The sequence below is a fragment of the Ahaetulla prasina genome, chromosome 2 (genome assembly GCF_028640845.1).
Source record: "Ahaetulla prasina isolate Xishuangbanna chromosome 2, ASM2864084v1, whole genome shotgun sequence".
In the NCBI taxonomy this organism is placed as follows: domain Eukaryota; kingdom Metazoa; phylum Chordata; class Lepidosauria; order Squamata; family Colubridae; genus Ahaetulla; species Ahaetulla prasina.
The window spans coordinates 19,737,471-19,753,879 of record NC_080540.1 but is presented as its reverse complement, the minus strand read 5'-3'; the positions used below and the strand labels follow the sequence as shown (position 1 = coordinate 19,753,879).

The following is a 16,409-nucleotide window of genomic DNA, read 5'->3' as shown; positions in this document are numbered from 1 at the left end:
TCTTTCTCCCTCCTCCTCTTCCTTTCTTCCTCCTCCTCTTCTTCTTCCTCTTCTTCTTCTTTTTCTTCCTCTTCCTCCTCCTCCTTCTCCTTCTTCCTCCTCTTCCTCCTCCTTTTCCTTCTTCTTCCTCCTCCTCTTCCTCTTTCTTCTTCCTCCTCCTGTTCCTCTTTCTTCTTCCTCCTCCTCTTCCTCCTCCTCTCCCCTCTCAACGAAATTTCACTTTAATGCCGACCACTGTACATTTCAAAGTGACCAGAAATTTATTCTATGCCGTCCAGTTGCCCACCGTCTCTCTAACAGCCTTCAAATAGGGTCTAATGTTTAGCGCACATCAGAGGGCCCCTTCCACCAATCAGACACGCGAGACCTGGGGAAACGACTCCTCCCACCATCGCCCCGGTTGGTTGCAGAGGAAAACGAAAGTTATGTAGGAAATTTGGGGCGTTTTGAATGCGAGACGCCGCTCTCCGACCCCCGCCGTTTTCGCTCTCCGGAGTGTTGCAGAGGAGCTGGTCGGAGGCGGAGGCCCCTGCTGCCCCAGGTGTTGTTGTTCGTCCAGACCATGGGGGATCTGGGGAGACCCTCGCCTCGGGATCAGAACAGCCCCGAAAAACCAACCTCCGAGTCCGGGACGTCGGAAGGGCTGCATCATCTGCAAGCAACCGAAAGGATGTGGGGGGAAGCCCTCTGTGAAAAACATCGCGAGCCCCTCAAGGTTTTCTGCTGGGAGGACCGCGCTTTCATCTGCTTGGTATGCGACAAATCCAAGAAGCACCGAGGCCACCTGGTACTTCCCGTCGAGGAGGCAGCTCAAGATTACAAGGTAACAGATTCACTTTTGCTGGCCTAGATGTGGCGGACGCTGTCAGCCCTTCCCTGTTTGAGGTGGTGGACTTCTGCCCTGCTTGCCACGCGCTCCTTGTGCGTCCAATCAACTTGTGCGTTGATTGGAGACTTCTAAAAATTTGGCATTGCACAAATGCACTTAATTCTAAAGCCACTTGAACAACACTGTTACTGTGTATATGTGCTGTACAACTCAACCGCCATATTATGGCTTAATGCCATGGTGAAGGCAAGCAGCTGGATTTCCCAGAACTGACTGTATGCCAGATTATGTCTAGGGTACTATGCAAACCCAGCTTAATTAGTCTAGCTTTTCCCCCCTGAGAAACCTAGACGGATGCCCCTAAAAGTTGGTGTCCTGGAATTGATTCCTTCAGTCCCCCAATAAAATTAGCTTCCCAAGTGATTTAGAATTTCAATAATTGTTGGGGAATAATCCTAACAGATTTTGTTTGCTCAGAAAGAGATCCAGATCAAGCTACAAAAACTGAAGCTGGGGAGAACGGCTGCTGAAGGGTCAAAGCAGACTCAGGAGAAGCAAATGGCTGCGTATTTGGTAGGTAACTTTGTTTGTTCATATACAGAACCAAGGAAAACTGTAGCAGTTTCTCTTCTCTGAATTCCCCACTTCGTTGTACATTTCATAAAATAAAATAGTTTTATTTTGAGTGTCTGAAAAATAATCATGAGCAATTTTTGTCCACTAAATACAGAATGCAGGTTTACAGCCTATAGTTGCATTATTTTATTTTACTTTATTTTACTTTATTTTACTTTATTTTATTATTATTATTTTTTATTATTATTTTATTTTGCATTTGTGGCATCATGGCTTAGCAGTTAGAGACACTGAGTTTGACAGCTGGAGAGCTGACAGCCCAGGTTCAAGACCCGAGCGCTGCAACTGAGTGAGTTCCCGTTCCTTGCCACAGCTCCTGGCCACCTAGCAGTTTGAAAACATGTGGATGCGAGTAGATAAAGAGTTACCACTTCAGTGGGAAGATTCTGTATGCCTTTGGTGTATAGCCGTGCTCGCCACATGACCATAGAAAATATCTTTGCCCAATACTGGCTCCCTCAGCCAAGAAACAGAGGTCAGCATGGCACCCTAGAATTGGATAGCACTGATAGGGAAACCTTTATCTTTTTTTCATTTTACATCTTGTCTTTCCATTAGGAAAGGTGGTTTGCTTGAGTTTTCACCCTATGATGTAGGTGAGGCTTTAGTGACTGATTCACCCAAATGAGTTTTGTAAATGTGTGGAACTTGACCCTGAGTCTTGTAGTCCTACTATCACATTCTAACCAAGGGGTGCTTGTCTTTCCAATTCAATGTAATTGTAATATGTGACTCCCTTCCTATGGGGAGGAGAATAGAAATCTGCTTAGTCACCCTCCTCCCCACCCATGCATTCAGGCACATGGAGGTAGTCCTTGTTTAACAACCAGTCATTTTACGACCGTTTGACTTTTCAACAGCCATTGGACAGGTGCTTTATGGCTTGTAAAGTCCCCTGGCCATTGTAAATGGTTATGATGCCCCTTCACCCTGTGTTCATGTCACTGCTTGTTTGGCAGGTCAGTATTACGACTGGTCAGAGAACATTCTGCAGTAACATAACAGTGATTTGTAATGTTTTTCGCTGATCTCTGGCAATAAACACTCATTCAAATGAAGGCGTTCGCTTAATAGCCATAGTGTTCACTTAACAACTATTGTAAAAAAGGCTGGAAAATTACTTTTGGTCACATGGGTGCCTCGACTTATGACCACAAAGTCTTACAATCTAATTTTGGACTCAATTATGATTGTAAGCTGACGGCTATCTGTAATGATAGGCATTAGCAATATATTGACCAATTTAGTATTATTTAATTATAGCAAATTATTAAATAATATTTAATTTAATATTTTTAATATTTAATAATCTTTGAGCGGTGGCTCAGTGGCTAAGTTGCTGAGCTTGTCGATCGAAAGGTTGCCAGTTCAGCAGTTCGAATCCCTAGTGCCACGTAACAGCTCACGTTACTTGTCCCAGCTTCTGCCAGCCTAGCAGTTCGAAAACACGTAAAAAGTGCAAGTAGAAAAATAGGGACCACCTCTGATGGGAAGGTAACAGCGTTCCTCGCGCCTTTGGCCTTTAGTCATGCCAGCCACATGACCACAGAGACGTCTTTGGACAGCGCTGGCTCTTCGGCTTTGAAACGGAGATGAGCACCATTACATAATATCCTGGTGCTGAAGTATACGGTTAATAAATAATACGGTTAAAACTTTGGCTCAGTTTTTGTTAACTCCGATAACACATATCCGACATTCCACAAACGTACCAGCAATGATTATGATGACTTAACTCATATAGATTTCACAGAAGATAACGTTAGAAAAGCTCTTCATAACTTAAAACCATCGCTATCTATTGGATCTGATGGACTATGTGCATACTTCTTAAAAAAACTTTCCATTAATATAGCAGAACCCCTAAGTATTATCTTTGATAAAGCTTTCACTACCAGTTCCCTTCCCAAACTTTGGTCACTAGCCACAGTCATCCCTATCTTCAAAAAAGGAGACCCCAGCTTAGTCCAAAATTACGGACCGATCTCTCTTTGCTGCATCACCTGCAAAGTCATGGAATCAATCATCAACCAATCCATTACCTCACACTTAGAAACTAACAACCTACTCTCCAATAAACAATTTGGTTTCAGGAAAAAATTATCATGCAACTTACAACTTCTCCACTGTAAAAACATATGGACTACAAATCTTGATCAAGGCAAATCAATAGATGCAATCTACATAGACTTTTGCAAAACTTTTGACTCAGTAGTACACGATAAACTTCTCCTAAAACTAATATCCTATGGCATCTCAGGACCCCTTCACAAATGGATATCTGCTTTTCTGTCTAACAGACAACAAGTGGTCAAAATTGGCAATGCTTTATCAAATCCTGTTCCTGTCAAAAGTGGCGTTCCTCAAGGCAGCGTCCTTGGACCAACACTCTTTATACTATACATAATGATCTTTGTGACCATATCTCAAGTAATTGTGTTCTCTTTGCTGACGATGTCAAACTATTTAACACCACAGAAAATACTATCATTCAAAAAGACCTTGATCATCTAACCGCTTGGTCAAAAAATTGGCAGCTCCAAATTTCAACCAGCAAATGCTCAGTCTTACATATAGGAAAAAAGAACCCAAACACTAAGTACATACTAGATGGACATTACCTTACAGACGACCCCCATCCCATTAAAGACCTTGGAGTTTTCATGTCAAATGATCTAAGTGCCAAAGCCCACTGCAACTACATAGCAAAAAGTAGCGACAATTACCTGACCTTAGGACCTTTCGCCCCGAACTTAAAACCTATTTATTTCGTATGGCTGGACTGGCTTGATTTTAAAATCTTAATTTAATTTAATGGGTTTTAAATTTTTGTAATTCTATGGGTGTAATTTGTATTTTAAATTTTTCGACAAATTGAATAAGTTTTTTAAGGGTTGTTTTTAATATTGTATTGTCTGTGTTTGTATTTTATTTGGTTGTTCACCGCCCTGAGTCCTTCGGGAGAAGGGCAGTATACAAATTAAAATATTATTATTATTATTATTATTATTATTATTAGTATTAGTATTAGTATTAGTATTATTATTATTATTATTATTAGTATTAGTATTAGTATTAGTATTAGTATAAAAAAGCTCTAAGAGTTGTAAACCTAATCTTGCGTAGCTTCTTTTCCAAAAACACCACACTACTAACCAGAGCATATAAAACATTTGCTAGACCAATTCTAGAATACAGCTCGCCTGTTTGGAACCCTCACCACATCTCTGACATCAATACAATTGAACGTGTCCAGAAATATTTTACAAGAAGAGTTCTCCATTCTTCTGAAACAATAAAATACCTTATCCCACCAGACTTGAAATCCTAGGGTTAGAAAACTTGGAACTCGGTCGCCTTCGACAAGACCTAAATTTAACTCACAGAATCATCTATTGTAATGTCCTTCCTGTTAAAGCTACTTCAGCTTTAATTGCAATAATACTAGAGCAACTAATAGATTTAAACTTAATGTCAACCGCTTTAATCTAGATTTAATCTAGATAGATAGAAGAAAATATGACTTCTGTAACAGAATCATCAGTGCTTGGAATACTTTACTTTCTGTGGTGTCTTCCCATAATCCTAAAAGCTTTAACCAAAAACTTTCTACTATTGACATCACCCCATTCCTAAGAGGACCATAAGGGGCGTGCATAAGCGCACAAACGTGCCTACCGTTCCTGTCCTATTGTTTTTCTTTTCTTCTTCCTATATATATATATATATACTTATACCTCCTTATATTTACTCATATATGTGTTTATATACTATATAATCTTTTTGTATGATACCTACATATATTGTTGTGACAAAATAAATAAATATATATATATATGTGTGTGTGTGTGTGTGTGTGTGTGTGTGTGTGTGTGTGTAGGTCTTTGGTTGTTCGGGTTTTCTCCCGTGTAAAATTGGAAATGTCTTGGCAACGTTTCGACGAAGTCTCATTCGTCATCTTCAGGCTTCAGCTTCGTGCTTCTGGGAGCAATGTGTGATCGCAGCTGTTTCTTCCTTTTAACTGCTAGTGGGGGTTTGAACTGATTGGGTGGGAGCTTGGCTGTGCTCTGATTGGATGGAGGTTTTTTTTTTGTGCTCTGATTGGCTGGGGGTGTGTCCTGTTTGGGTGGGGGCTTGGTTGTGCTCAGTTTAGTCTGTGTTGCAGGGGGATTTGAGCTGGTGAGCTGCATAGCTGTTGTTTGGCTTTGTGGTGGTGCTACATCTTCATAGTGGGTGTCAGTCTGCTGCATGTATGGATTGGAGGGGTTTGAAATGGCTAATGTTGCAGCTGCGGTCTGGCTTCTGGTCCTTGGTCGTGCTTCATGATCAATGTGGGTTTGGGTCTGCTTTCTGGGTGGATGTGCGGTGGTGACATCCTGGGTGGACCTCGTGAATGTGGGTCTGGTGTCATTCCTCGTGTTAGGGACTCGTTTGTCAATAAGGGCGGGTTTCCAAATGGCTGGTAGGCAGGAGGTATCATCTCGTTTGTTCATGCTGTGTGGGCGTTTTTCTATCTCAATGGCTTCTCTGATTATTCTGTTGTTAAAGTGTTCAGTTTTGGCGATAGTTCTGGTCTTTTTAAAGTCAATATCATGTCCTGTGACTTTAAAGTGTTGGACCAGGAAGAAGTTGGTTCCTCTTTTTGAATGAGTTCTTGTGTTCTTCAATGCGTGCACTTATTCTTCTGTTGGTTTGTCCAATGTATGTGGTGGGGCAGGCGGTGCATGGATTTCATATACTCCTTGATTTTCTAACTCAATTTTGTCTTTGGGGTTTCTTAGGATGGTGGATATTTTTGGTTTGTGCAGAATGCTGTCTTGATGTTGTGTTTGTGGAGGATCTTGCTGATTCTGTCTGTGGTGCCTTTTATATATGGGAGGAGGGCTGTGCCGTTTTCTTGTTCTCTGTCTTGGATTTTAGTGGGGGTTCTTTTGGATTAGCTTGGTAATCTTATTTCTTTGGAATCCATTGGATGTTAGTACGTTAGTGAGAGTGTCTAGTTCGGTTTTAGGTGTTGTTCATCAGCTAAGCATTTTGTTCTGGAGATGAGTGTCTTGGCTACGGAGTTGATCTGTGCTGGGTGGTGGTGTGAGAGTGCGTGCAGATAGCGGTTTGTGTGTGTTTTCTTCTGGTAGATGGTGTGTCCTAGGGAGCCATTGGGTTTCCTGTAGACTAAGACATCCAGGAAGGGAAGTTGGTTGTTAACTTCTGTTTCCATGGTGAACTGTATTTTGGGGTGTAGGCTATTGAGGTGTGTGAGGAAGTTGTCAAGTTTTTCTTTCCCGTGTGGCCAGATTATGAAGGTGTCGTCTACATATCTGAGCCAGAGTTTGGGTTTGTGATCAGATTTTTCTAGAGCTTGGGTTTCAAAGTGTTCCATGTAGAGATTGGCAACATGTAGAGATTGTACATACAGATTGGCAACATGTAGAGATTGGCAACCACAAAGCCAAACAACAGCTATGCAGCTCACCAGCTCAAATCCCCCTGCAACACAGACTAAATTGAGCACAACCAAGCCCCCACCCAAACAGGACACACCCCCAGCCAATCAGAGCACAAAAAAAAACCTCCATCCAATCAGAGCACAGCCAAGCTCCCACCCAATCAGTTCAAACCCCCACTAGCAGTTAAAAGGAAGAAACAGCTGCGATCACACATTGCTCCCAGAAGCACGAAGCTGAAGCCTGAAGATGACGAATGAGACTTGTCAAACGTTGCCAAGACATTTCCAATTTTACACGGAGAAAACCCGAACAACCAAAGACCTACATACAAACACCGTGAAAACCTCAGAAAACATATATATATATATATATATATATGTATATGTATATATATATGTATATATATATGTATATATATATGTATACTGTATATATATATATATATATATATATATATATATATATATATATATATATATATATATATATATATATATATATGTTTTCTGAGGTTTTCACGGTGTTTGTATATAGGTCTTTTGATTTTTCTCTGTAAAATTGGAAATGTCTTGGCAACGTTTCGACGAAGTCTCATTCGTCGCCAAGACACTTCCAATTTTACACGGGAGAATACACACACACACACACACACACACACACACACACACACACACACACACACATATATATACAGAAACAACCTTTGTCTTCTTGATTTTTTATTTTCTTTCTCTGTCGACTGCAGGAAGACATCAAAGCAGAGAGAAGAAAGATTGCGCAGGCGTTCCAGCAACTCCGCTTGTTTCTAGAAGAGCAGGAAAATGGCCTCTTGGCTCGGTTGAGTGACCTGGAGAAGCAACAGGATGAAAGTAGCACCAGACTTTCAAACAACGTTTCTTTTCTCAATGACCTGATCTGTGAGCTAGAGAAGCACTGTCAGAGGCCTGCGGGTGAATTTTTACAGGTGGACATTCTAGGGTTGTTTTTTAAAAAATAAACTGTTGTGGCTGTTTCTCCCTGAATTTGAAGCATCTTTGCAAATTCACAACACAGATTACCGTCTTTGAAAAGATGCTTAGGTGGCAAAACAATGTTGATAATCTGCATTGTGAATTCAGTCGTAATGTCGTGTCCCACTCCTCCGCTGACGGCCGGGTCAGGGAAATCCGAATCAGGCGTGCCTCTGCAGCTCTGCCAAAGCCCTAGCAAAGTCCTCAGGGCAGGCAGGAGACCAGAAAGTGACTTCAGCAAGATATGTTTAGACTTTGCCTGACTCAGAGAATGCCAGAAAGCAGATCCTTTATATAGGCCATGGGGTGTGGCTCCATGACTCAGCACTTATCCAGGCCTGCCCCTCCCTTCCTTCTGTTGCCTCCGCCTATCAAGTCTTCTGACGCGAGGGTCACTCCAGTCTGCAGCTGTTGGCAATTGACCTCCCTCAGGCTCACATGCTGTGGAGGAGGGGGAGGGGTCTAGTTGCTCCGTTTGCCTGGGCATGGAGCCAGAACTGGGGGCTGGAGGTATTTCCTCCTCTTCAGCCTGTCTGGGCATGGAGCCAGGGCTGGGGCCGGGAGGCATACTAGGACATTCCTCCGTGTTCGGAAGCAGATAAGAAGGCCCCGGCTGTGGTGAGATCGGATGAGACACAACACGTAATTTCAGGAAGAATCTCTTGACACTGGATTTTCCCAGAATCCCCCTGACACACGTTCTTTCTTTACAAAATAAATCCAGGGAGGTAGAGCTTCGAACCAGATCTCTTTCTGCTCAGTGGAATATTTCTAAGCATTTTAGGAGGAATTTTGCTTTTAGGAACCACTTCTTGCTTCAGATTATCTCCTTTAAGTCCCTTAGTTATATGCTATTTTTCTTTTTTCTTAAAAAAAAGAAGAAGAAGAAGAAAATTGTAAAAATCCTCCTGAACAAAGTTGTTTTCTGATAATTTTTTTCCTCTTCACAAAGTAACTCAAATGTCTTTGGTTTCTCTAGGATCTCAAGGAAACTTTAAGCAGGTATGTGATTTATAATCTTTTGGGCAGTGGTGAAATCCAGGTTTTTTTTTACTACCGGTTCTGTGGGTGTGGCTCGGTGGGCGTGACTTGGTGGGTATGGCAAGAGAAGGATACTGCAAAATCTCCATTCCCACCCCACTCCTGAGTGAAGGATATTGCAAAATCTCCATTCCCACCGCACTCTGGGACCAGCCAGAGGTGATATTTGCCGGTTCTCCAAACTTCTCAAAATTTCCACTATCACTTCTCCAGAACCTGCTGAATTTCATCCCTGTTTTTGGGCTAATAATAAATTTGAATGGTTACATATTTTTTTTTAAAAAAAATCTTTGTGCTCCTCTGTGAGCTAGCAGAGAGGAAATCCCTATTCTTTCTTTTAAAGAGGCCAGATGGAAATTAATTTGGAGACAGTCTGGCTGTTCTTCTGATTTTTCTCTTACCAGATGCTTGGAGGCAGCCAGGCATCAAGGGAAGCCACAGAACTAAAATAGTTTGGGACTTCTCTGATCTCCTAGGTGTGAAAAGGGTGAGCTCCTTTACTTCCAAGAGAAACCTGTTAACCTGGAAAAAGATCTCAGGGCCATCTCTCAGCAAACTGGTCTATTAATGGAAAACTTCAAGAAATTTAGAGGTACGGAAGCTACATAAGAATTACACATGTCTGTAATTGTAGGGTAAACCTTGTTCGTATGAGATGTTCTCCTCTAAATAGGGGAAAAGTAGAGAGGTTGGAAAGAAGGAATAGTTTAATTCTTAGGACTTGCTCTAGATTTGATGAGAATTTCTATTTCCATGAATACTGAAAGAAGTTATGGGGGAATAACCAAAGTATTTACATTGAAATGTCCGTCTCACATTGTCCCAAAGTGTTGTGGTAATGTTGAGGGCAGTGCTTCTCAACCTTGGCAACTTTAAGATGTGTGGACGTCAGCTCCCAGCTAATATAATAGCTGAGGAATTCTGGGAATTGAAGTCTACAGTTCTTAAAGTTCCCAAGGTTGAGAAACATTGGTTAGAACAAAGCTGGCTGAGGAACTCTGGGAGTTGAAATGCACAAGTCTTAAGGGACCAAGGTTGGAGACCTCTGGGTTAGAGGGTGTTTGGAAAATTTAAATGGCAACTCTGATACTGACTTACCCAAGGCGTTTTGCAAAAGGTCCATTTCATATATGGATCTGCTGTTTTGACTGTGAAAATGCTGTTTTAAGCATTTCAGTACTGTTCTTAGCCTACAAGAAAGAGTCTTGACACTTGTTTTATACTCAGAATATATTCAAGAAAAATATTTTGCTCAACCTGAGAACTAACCACTTGAAAAAGATGATTGGAATAGCAGTTACAAGATAAAGAGAAATCCTAAAAGAGGAGTGGGTCCAAGGTAGCCATCTCCTTGGGGATGATTTATGGGGTCCTGTTATACTTCGGGAAACAGGAGATTGTACACTTTTTACTAATTATCTTGTGGCAAGCATGTGGCAAGATGTTGTGCAAACAAATTTCAAATTTCAAATTTTATTTTCTGGAGTAGAGACAGCAAAAATTAAAGCCATCCACATGTTGCTGAATTAAATTTCCCAGCAGCATTACCCAGCATGGCCAGTGATGGGGAATACTGGGAATCACAGGTATCCCTACTTCAGCTCTGGAGCACGATGTGTTGGATTGTGTTACCTTTAAACAAGAAGTTTAAAGACATGCTCAGAGCTCCTGATGCCACGTTTGATTCTTAATTCCATTCCCCAAACAGCTAACAATATCTCCTGAAGAACTGAATCTTTCTAATTGTTAGATTCTTTCTTTCATAGGTTCTAGGCCTCTATGGGGATAAATTTTTAAATTCTTCCCACTGGGAATGATGGATCGATGGATGGACAAACAGATATGTGTGTGTGTGTAAAAAATGCAAATTCTCGAGTGTGCTCTTGATAGAAGGACCAAATCTTCACCCTTCTCTCTTGTCTAGAATCACTGATGGCTGAATTGCAGAAAAGCAAGACCCAAAGGCTTAACAGGGTCCTCTCGAGTCAGACTGATGAGCCCGATCAGCCCCAGGCCTTCTGGCCAAGATTGCATAATGATGCCCTGAGAACAGACAAGAAAGGTGATGCTGCTACCTTTTCTTAATTTGGTTTTGTTTTTTTCCTTCAGTCTTGAATACCTTTGGAACTTGCAACTTGGGTAGGATTAAAAGTTTGCTGCTTCTAAATTTTGGAGAATCTTCATGTTGTAGAGGTGCTCCTTGGGATGTTGCTTTTCTGTAACACCCCCCCTCCCCAATGAGACCCTACCTGCGAACGATGCAGTGGCATGAAGTCAACTGACTGGATGGGCTTCTTGCAAAGAGGCAATGATGCAGGCTAGGCATGCTTTGAGTATTAACTAAAAGATGATGTTTCTTGCAGAGCTAAATACATTTCTTTATGTAACAGGTAAATGAGCACGCACTGTGCCTGGCCCCAAGGCAGGCTTCATCGGGAACTGCCAGATCAGGAACTTGTAGTGAGCCTCTGACAGCTTGAGGTCATGCTTAATATACCTTTGGGAGGAGCTGGAAATGACCCAGCTTGTATCACACTTCAAGTCAGCTTTTCTAGAGAAAGTTTAAGGTAGTTAAGAAACAGAAGGATGAAGTTACTGATTTTTGTTGTTGTTAAGTTTATTTCTGTGATGCGCTTAACACTATGAAGCTGCAGGAGTGATTTGTATGTATTTCCTACTTTAAAGGGTAAGCAATTTAAAAAGTAGGCCTATTTAGTCAAGGGTTTAAGACCAGTGGAGGGTTTCAAATTTTTTTACTACCGGTTCTGTGGGTGTGGCTTGGTGAGCGTGGCATGGCTTGCTGGGCATGGCAGGGGAAGGATACTGTAAAATCTCCATTCCCATCCCATTCCAGGGGAAGGTTACTGCAAAATCCCCATTTCCTCCCAATCAGCTGGGACTTGGGAGGCAGAGAATAGATGGGGGCGGGGCCAATCAGAATTTTTACTACCGGTTCTCCGAACTACTCAAAATTTCCACTACCGGTCTCCAGAACTGGTAAAAACCTGCTAAAACCCACCTCTGGTTAAGGCACCAGGCTAAAAATAGGGAGACTGTGAGTTCTAGTCCTGCCTTAGGCACTTGGGTAACCTTGGATCTCTCACTCTCTCAGCCCAACTTACCTCACACAGTGTTGTGTGGAAAATAAGAGGAGGAAGGAGTATTAGGTGTATTTACTGCCTTGAGTTACAGATAGTCCGTGACTTTCAACCATTCAGCCATTGAAGTTAAACAGACCCTGAAAAAGAGAGTTGCAACCCTGATTCAAAGTTCTGACATCTGTCCTTACATATCACATCACCATATTTTGGACACTCAGCAACTGGCTCCCATCTATGGTCATTTGCAGTCACATGATTGTGATTTATGACATTTTAACTGGCATTTGCTTCCAGTATCCAACAAAAATGCCCCATAGGTTCATTTAATGATTATAGCATTTTTTTTTAATTTACATTTATATCCCGCACTTCTCCGAAGACTCAGGGCGGCTTACAGTGTATAAGGCAATAGTCTCATTCTATTTGTATATTTACAAAGTCAACTTATTGCCCCCCCAACAATCTGGGTCCTCATTTTACCTACCTTATAAAGGATGGAAGGCTGAGTCAACCTTGGGCCGGGCTTGAACCTGCAGTAATTGCAGGCTGCTGTGTTCTAATAACAGGCTTCTAGCAGCCTGAGCTATCACGGCCCTTAACAGTTGCTTAACAACTGCTGCATTTGTTTAATGACCATACAAAAAGTGTAAAATTGGGTGTAATCACAAGTTATGAGCCATTTTACAACTGAAATTGCAGGGTCAATTACGGCTGTAAGTCAAAGACTATATCTGTTTATAAAAATAATAAAGACGGGATTAAAAAATCTTTAAAAATCACATGCTTTATTTTTCACAGAATAGAATAGAAATAGAAATAATGGAATGGAATGGAATGGAATGAAATGAAATGAAATGAAATGGATTGAAATAGGAATGGGATAAGAATGGAATGGAATAGAATAGCTTTATTGTCACTTTAAATGTACACTAATCAGTATACATTAAAATGAAATTTCATTGCATACAGCTCTCATAGGGTCACCACCTCCAATATGCACTACATAAACATGACTAAACAAATAAATACAAAATTATGCATATACCCACATATATTATTTGACATGCATAAGGGTTGCAGGAGTCTCACCCTGCTTAATAGATGATCGAGAGAAAGATTAGAAGATACAGATGTCAGTAGGTGATCTCCAAAATAACCACCGCATGTCGAGATTGTGCGGTTGATGCCGGGGCTAAGCTGTTGGGCAAATGAACACCCGCTGTTGCGTGTAAGCATTTGCATCTCTTTCCTGGCAGGAAACAGCGGTTTGGATTAAGTGGATAATTGAGAAGGCAGGTTGGAGCCAAGAAGACACCATGACCATGACCTTGTTTCTCTTTTCTCTCAGTCTCCCCAGTCAACGTTACCCTAGATCCACGTACGGCCAATCCCCATCTCTTCCTCTCCTTGGATCAGAAGACAGTCACGCACCTGGATCGTGCGCAGGCCTTGCTGGACAACCCTGAGAGATTTGATGCCGAGTTCTTCGTGCTGGGCTGCGAAAGCTTCTGCTCTGGGAAGCACTCCTGGGTGGTGAACGTCGAGCAGGGGCAGAACTGGGCCATTGGCGTTGCCCAGGAGTCCGTGAGGAGGAAGGGGAGCCTCAGCCTCAACCCACAGCAAGGCATTTGGGCAGTACAGCAGTGCTGGGGCCAGATGCAAGCCCTGACCTCTCGCTGGACTACCCTGTTCCTGCTCAGGAAGCCCAGAAGGATCAGAGTACATCTGGATTATGAGGGAGGGTGGGTGGCCTTTTTTGATGCAGAGCTGGATGCTCCTATTTTTACTTTCCCACCTACCACGTTCAAGCAAGAGAGGATTCACCCTTGGTTCTGGGTGGCATCTGGATCTCAGCTCACCTTATGCCCCTGAGATTATTCCAGGCGTTTGGGATTTCAGCAATCTTGTATTAATATTGGACATAAAGCAGCAATGTGACAATTGCTTTGGCACGACTTTGGTTAACTATGTCAGCAGAGAAACGGTTAGGTACTTTTTGAAATTTTAGTCAAGCATTAAATGTCACTGAATGCACCACTCAGGGATATATTTTAATGGAAGGCGTTGCAATTTTCTAAAAGGGATTTTGGCTAGCAGAAAGCTCTGGTGGAAGGGGGGAAAAAATAACGATTTGAAAATGCTTAACATAGTTGGACACACTTATTTCCCAGGAGAGTTGTTCTCCCATACCACTCTGTAGCAGAGTGCAAAATAAAATAAATGTGCTGGAGTGCATGACTAGTCAAAATATAAAACATATGTTTCTAGTCCTCATGGCTGTGCTTTGGAAAAATTGTGAGATGGCAATTTTAATTAAGAATTTAGAATCAAACTGATGGCTACCTGTCTTTTTGGCAAATCTAAAGTCAAAGCCTTCAACAGTGAAATTTCTGGAACATTATAATTTATATTCCCATCTCCCCCTCATGCATTGGGGACAGAAGAGCTTTGTGTCTTGAAACACTTACATCCTTCCCTTCCACTCATTTTCTTCTGATGTAGAGGCTTCCTATATCTATTCCAATGCCGAGATTTCTGTGTGAAGTAAATAGCATCTCAACTACTAGCAGAATTTGCTTTGTTTTTTCCCACCTATTTTTAGGAAGTTATCTCCACACTGAGTTGGAAATAACATGTAAATGTTCATATATCCATTTATGTAAGGCTATTCCATTGCACAATGCATATATTTGGATTGTACTGTCATACAACTGATTGGAGTTTTCTGGTTGCAAATTTTAACATTTTTTGGTATAATCTGTCATACAGACACACTTATTTTAAAATAAAAATCCATGTCACTACTATGAATAACACAAATTGCTTCAAAGCAGCTACTTGTGCTTCATTTTGCAGTGTTGATTCACTATTATTTGAATGACCATTTTTGTATCGCCTTGATCTAAAAACGGAAAATGAAGGAGGAAGGGAATAAATACTGTGTGCTGCACAGTTTATATATTGCAACATCTCTTTCTAAAGAAGGTCTCCTATAAAACCAATAAAAATTCAGAGGCATTGTCACTGGCTTCATACATCAAGTAATGAGTAAGAAAGGCTGACCTACTTAAGTACAAAATACAGTGCAATAGAGTAAGGTTTGGTCTTTGCAACAGATAATTTGATCCATGAGGTAAAATCATAAACATATTTATTCAAAACAGCATTCTCCTTGTATATGTGATTATTTTATTGCATTGTAAAGGCTCTCCAGTCTGACTATTGTCAAGAAAAACACCATTTAACTGAAACTCTGATCCAATGGATACTAAATTGGACCTAAACATCTGTTGCACTTTAAAGACTAACATATTTATTGCAGCATATACCCATTATTTCAGAGATATGCTTTATCAAGAACAAGAAGCAGTCATGGATGTGGCTCATACAGTATATGTAGTTAAAAACTTCTGCTGGCAAAATGAAGTCAAGATTAAGAAACAAAACAGCTCTCAGTTGTCATAGAGCCAAAATTATTATGGAACTCTTAATAAAAAAATTGAAGTCAACCGGTTCTTAAGACTAAATGGCAAGAACTTTTGAGTAAAATAGGACCCTGCAATAAGACTACAATTTTAAACCCATTTGGCCTGTATTTCCACAATGGTGAAGAGGCAAAATAGATGACTGAAGCCATGGAGGTCTTTCAGATATGTATGTTTCATACATGAAAATTCAGATGCCACAATTTTTAAGTAAGCCACCCAGAGTGTAGTGCAGCCATCCGGATGATGGGAATTAATTATAACTGATCAACTTCTGTAATAATTACTACATCTCATAGAAGTAAGTAGTAATGAACTCAGCCACTATATTTGATAAAGGAGTAACAAAAACCAGGGCACCCATACATTTAGTTAAAAATACAATAACTTTCCTTTAAGACTATTCTTCAGCTTTAAAGTTTTATTAAGACAAGAGGAATGTGGTTAATGGAATGTTGTTATTAAAAGCCAGCTGGAGTTCTATTTCTTTTGAAAGTAGATAGCTGATAGTACATTTGTAATTGTATGTGATCTATAGAAAATAGGTGGATGTCAGTTCACATTATTTCTCTGTACCTTTGGTAGGCAAAATACAATTAAAGCTCTTCTTTCCCACTTCAAGGAAAGTGTTGTCTTTAAACTTTAGCTTCACCAGTGGATCTTACCACTGAGGTTCTTCATATCTAAAAACACTGGAAAAAAATCCAACTTGAGGGAGAAAAAAAACTGGAAGCATTATTCTGCCTCAATTGTCCTAAACAATATCAGCATTCTGCATTCTCATAAGGAGAGAAATGCTCTGGTCATACATGGTAGCAGCTCAAGAATATAACTTGATTAAACACCAACAATATCACATT

General features: G+C 40.9%; 1 protein-coding gene across 2 annotated transcripts; it reads left to right on the top strand.

Annotated features, from left to right (window-relative positions):
• Nucleotides 1–400: 400 nt before the first annotated feature.
• On the top strand, nt 401–15,611 carry LOC131191206 (zinc finger protein RFP-like). 2 transcript variants are annotated; one of them, XM_058169093.1, is made up of 7 exons: nt 401–823; nt 1,307–1,402; nt 7,658–7,876; nt 8,902–8,924; nt 9,440–9,555; nt 10,888–11,025; nt 13,413–15,611. In XM_058169093.1, exons 1-7 carry the CDS (start codon nt 563–565, stop codon nt 13,934–13,936), a joined length of 1,377 nt encoding a protein of 458 aa, XP_058025076.1. In that variant the 5' UTR covers nt 401–562; the 3' UTR covers nt 13,937–15,611. The 2 variants fall into 2 exon arrangements, with proteins under 2 accessions (XP_058025076.1, XP_058025077.1); XM_058169094.1 differs by having other exon boundaries at nt 616–823; nt 1,311–1,402.
• Nucleotides 15,612–16,409: the final 798 nt, after the last annotated feature.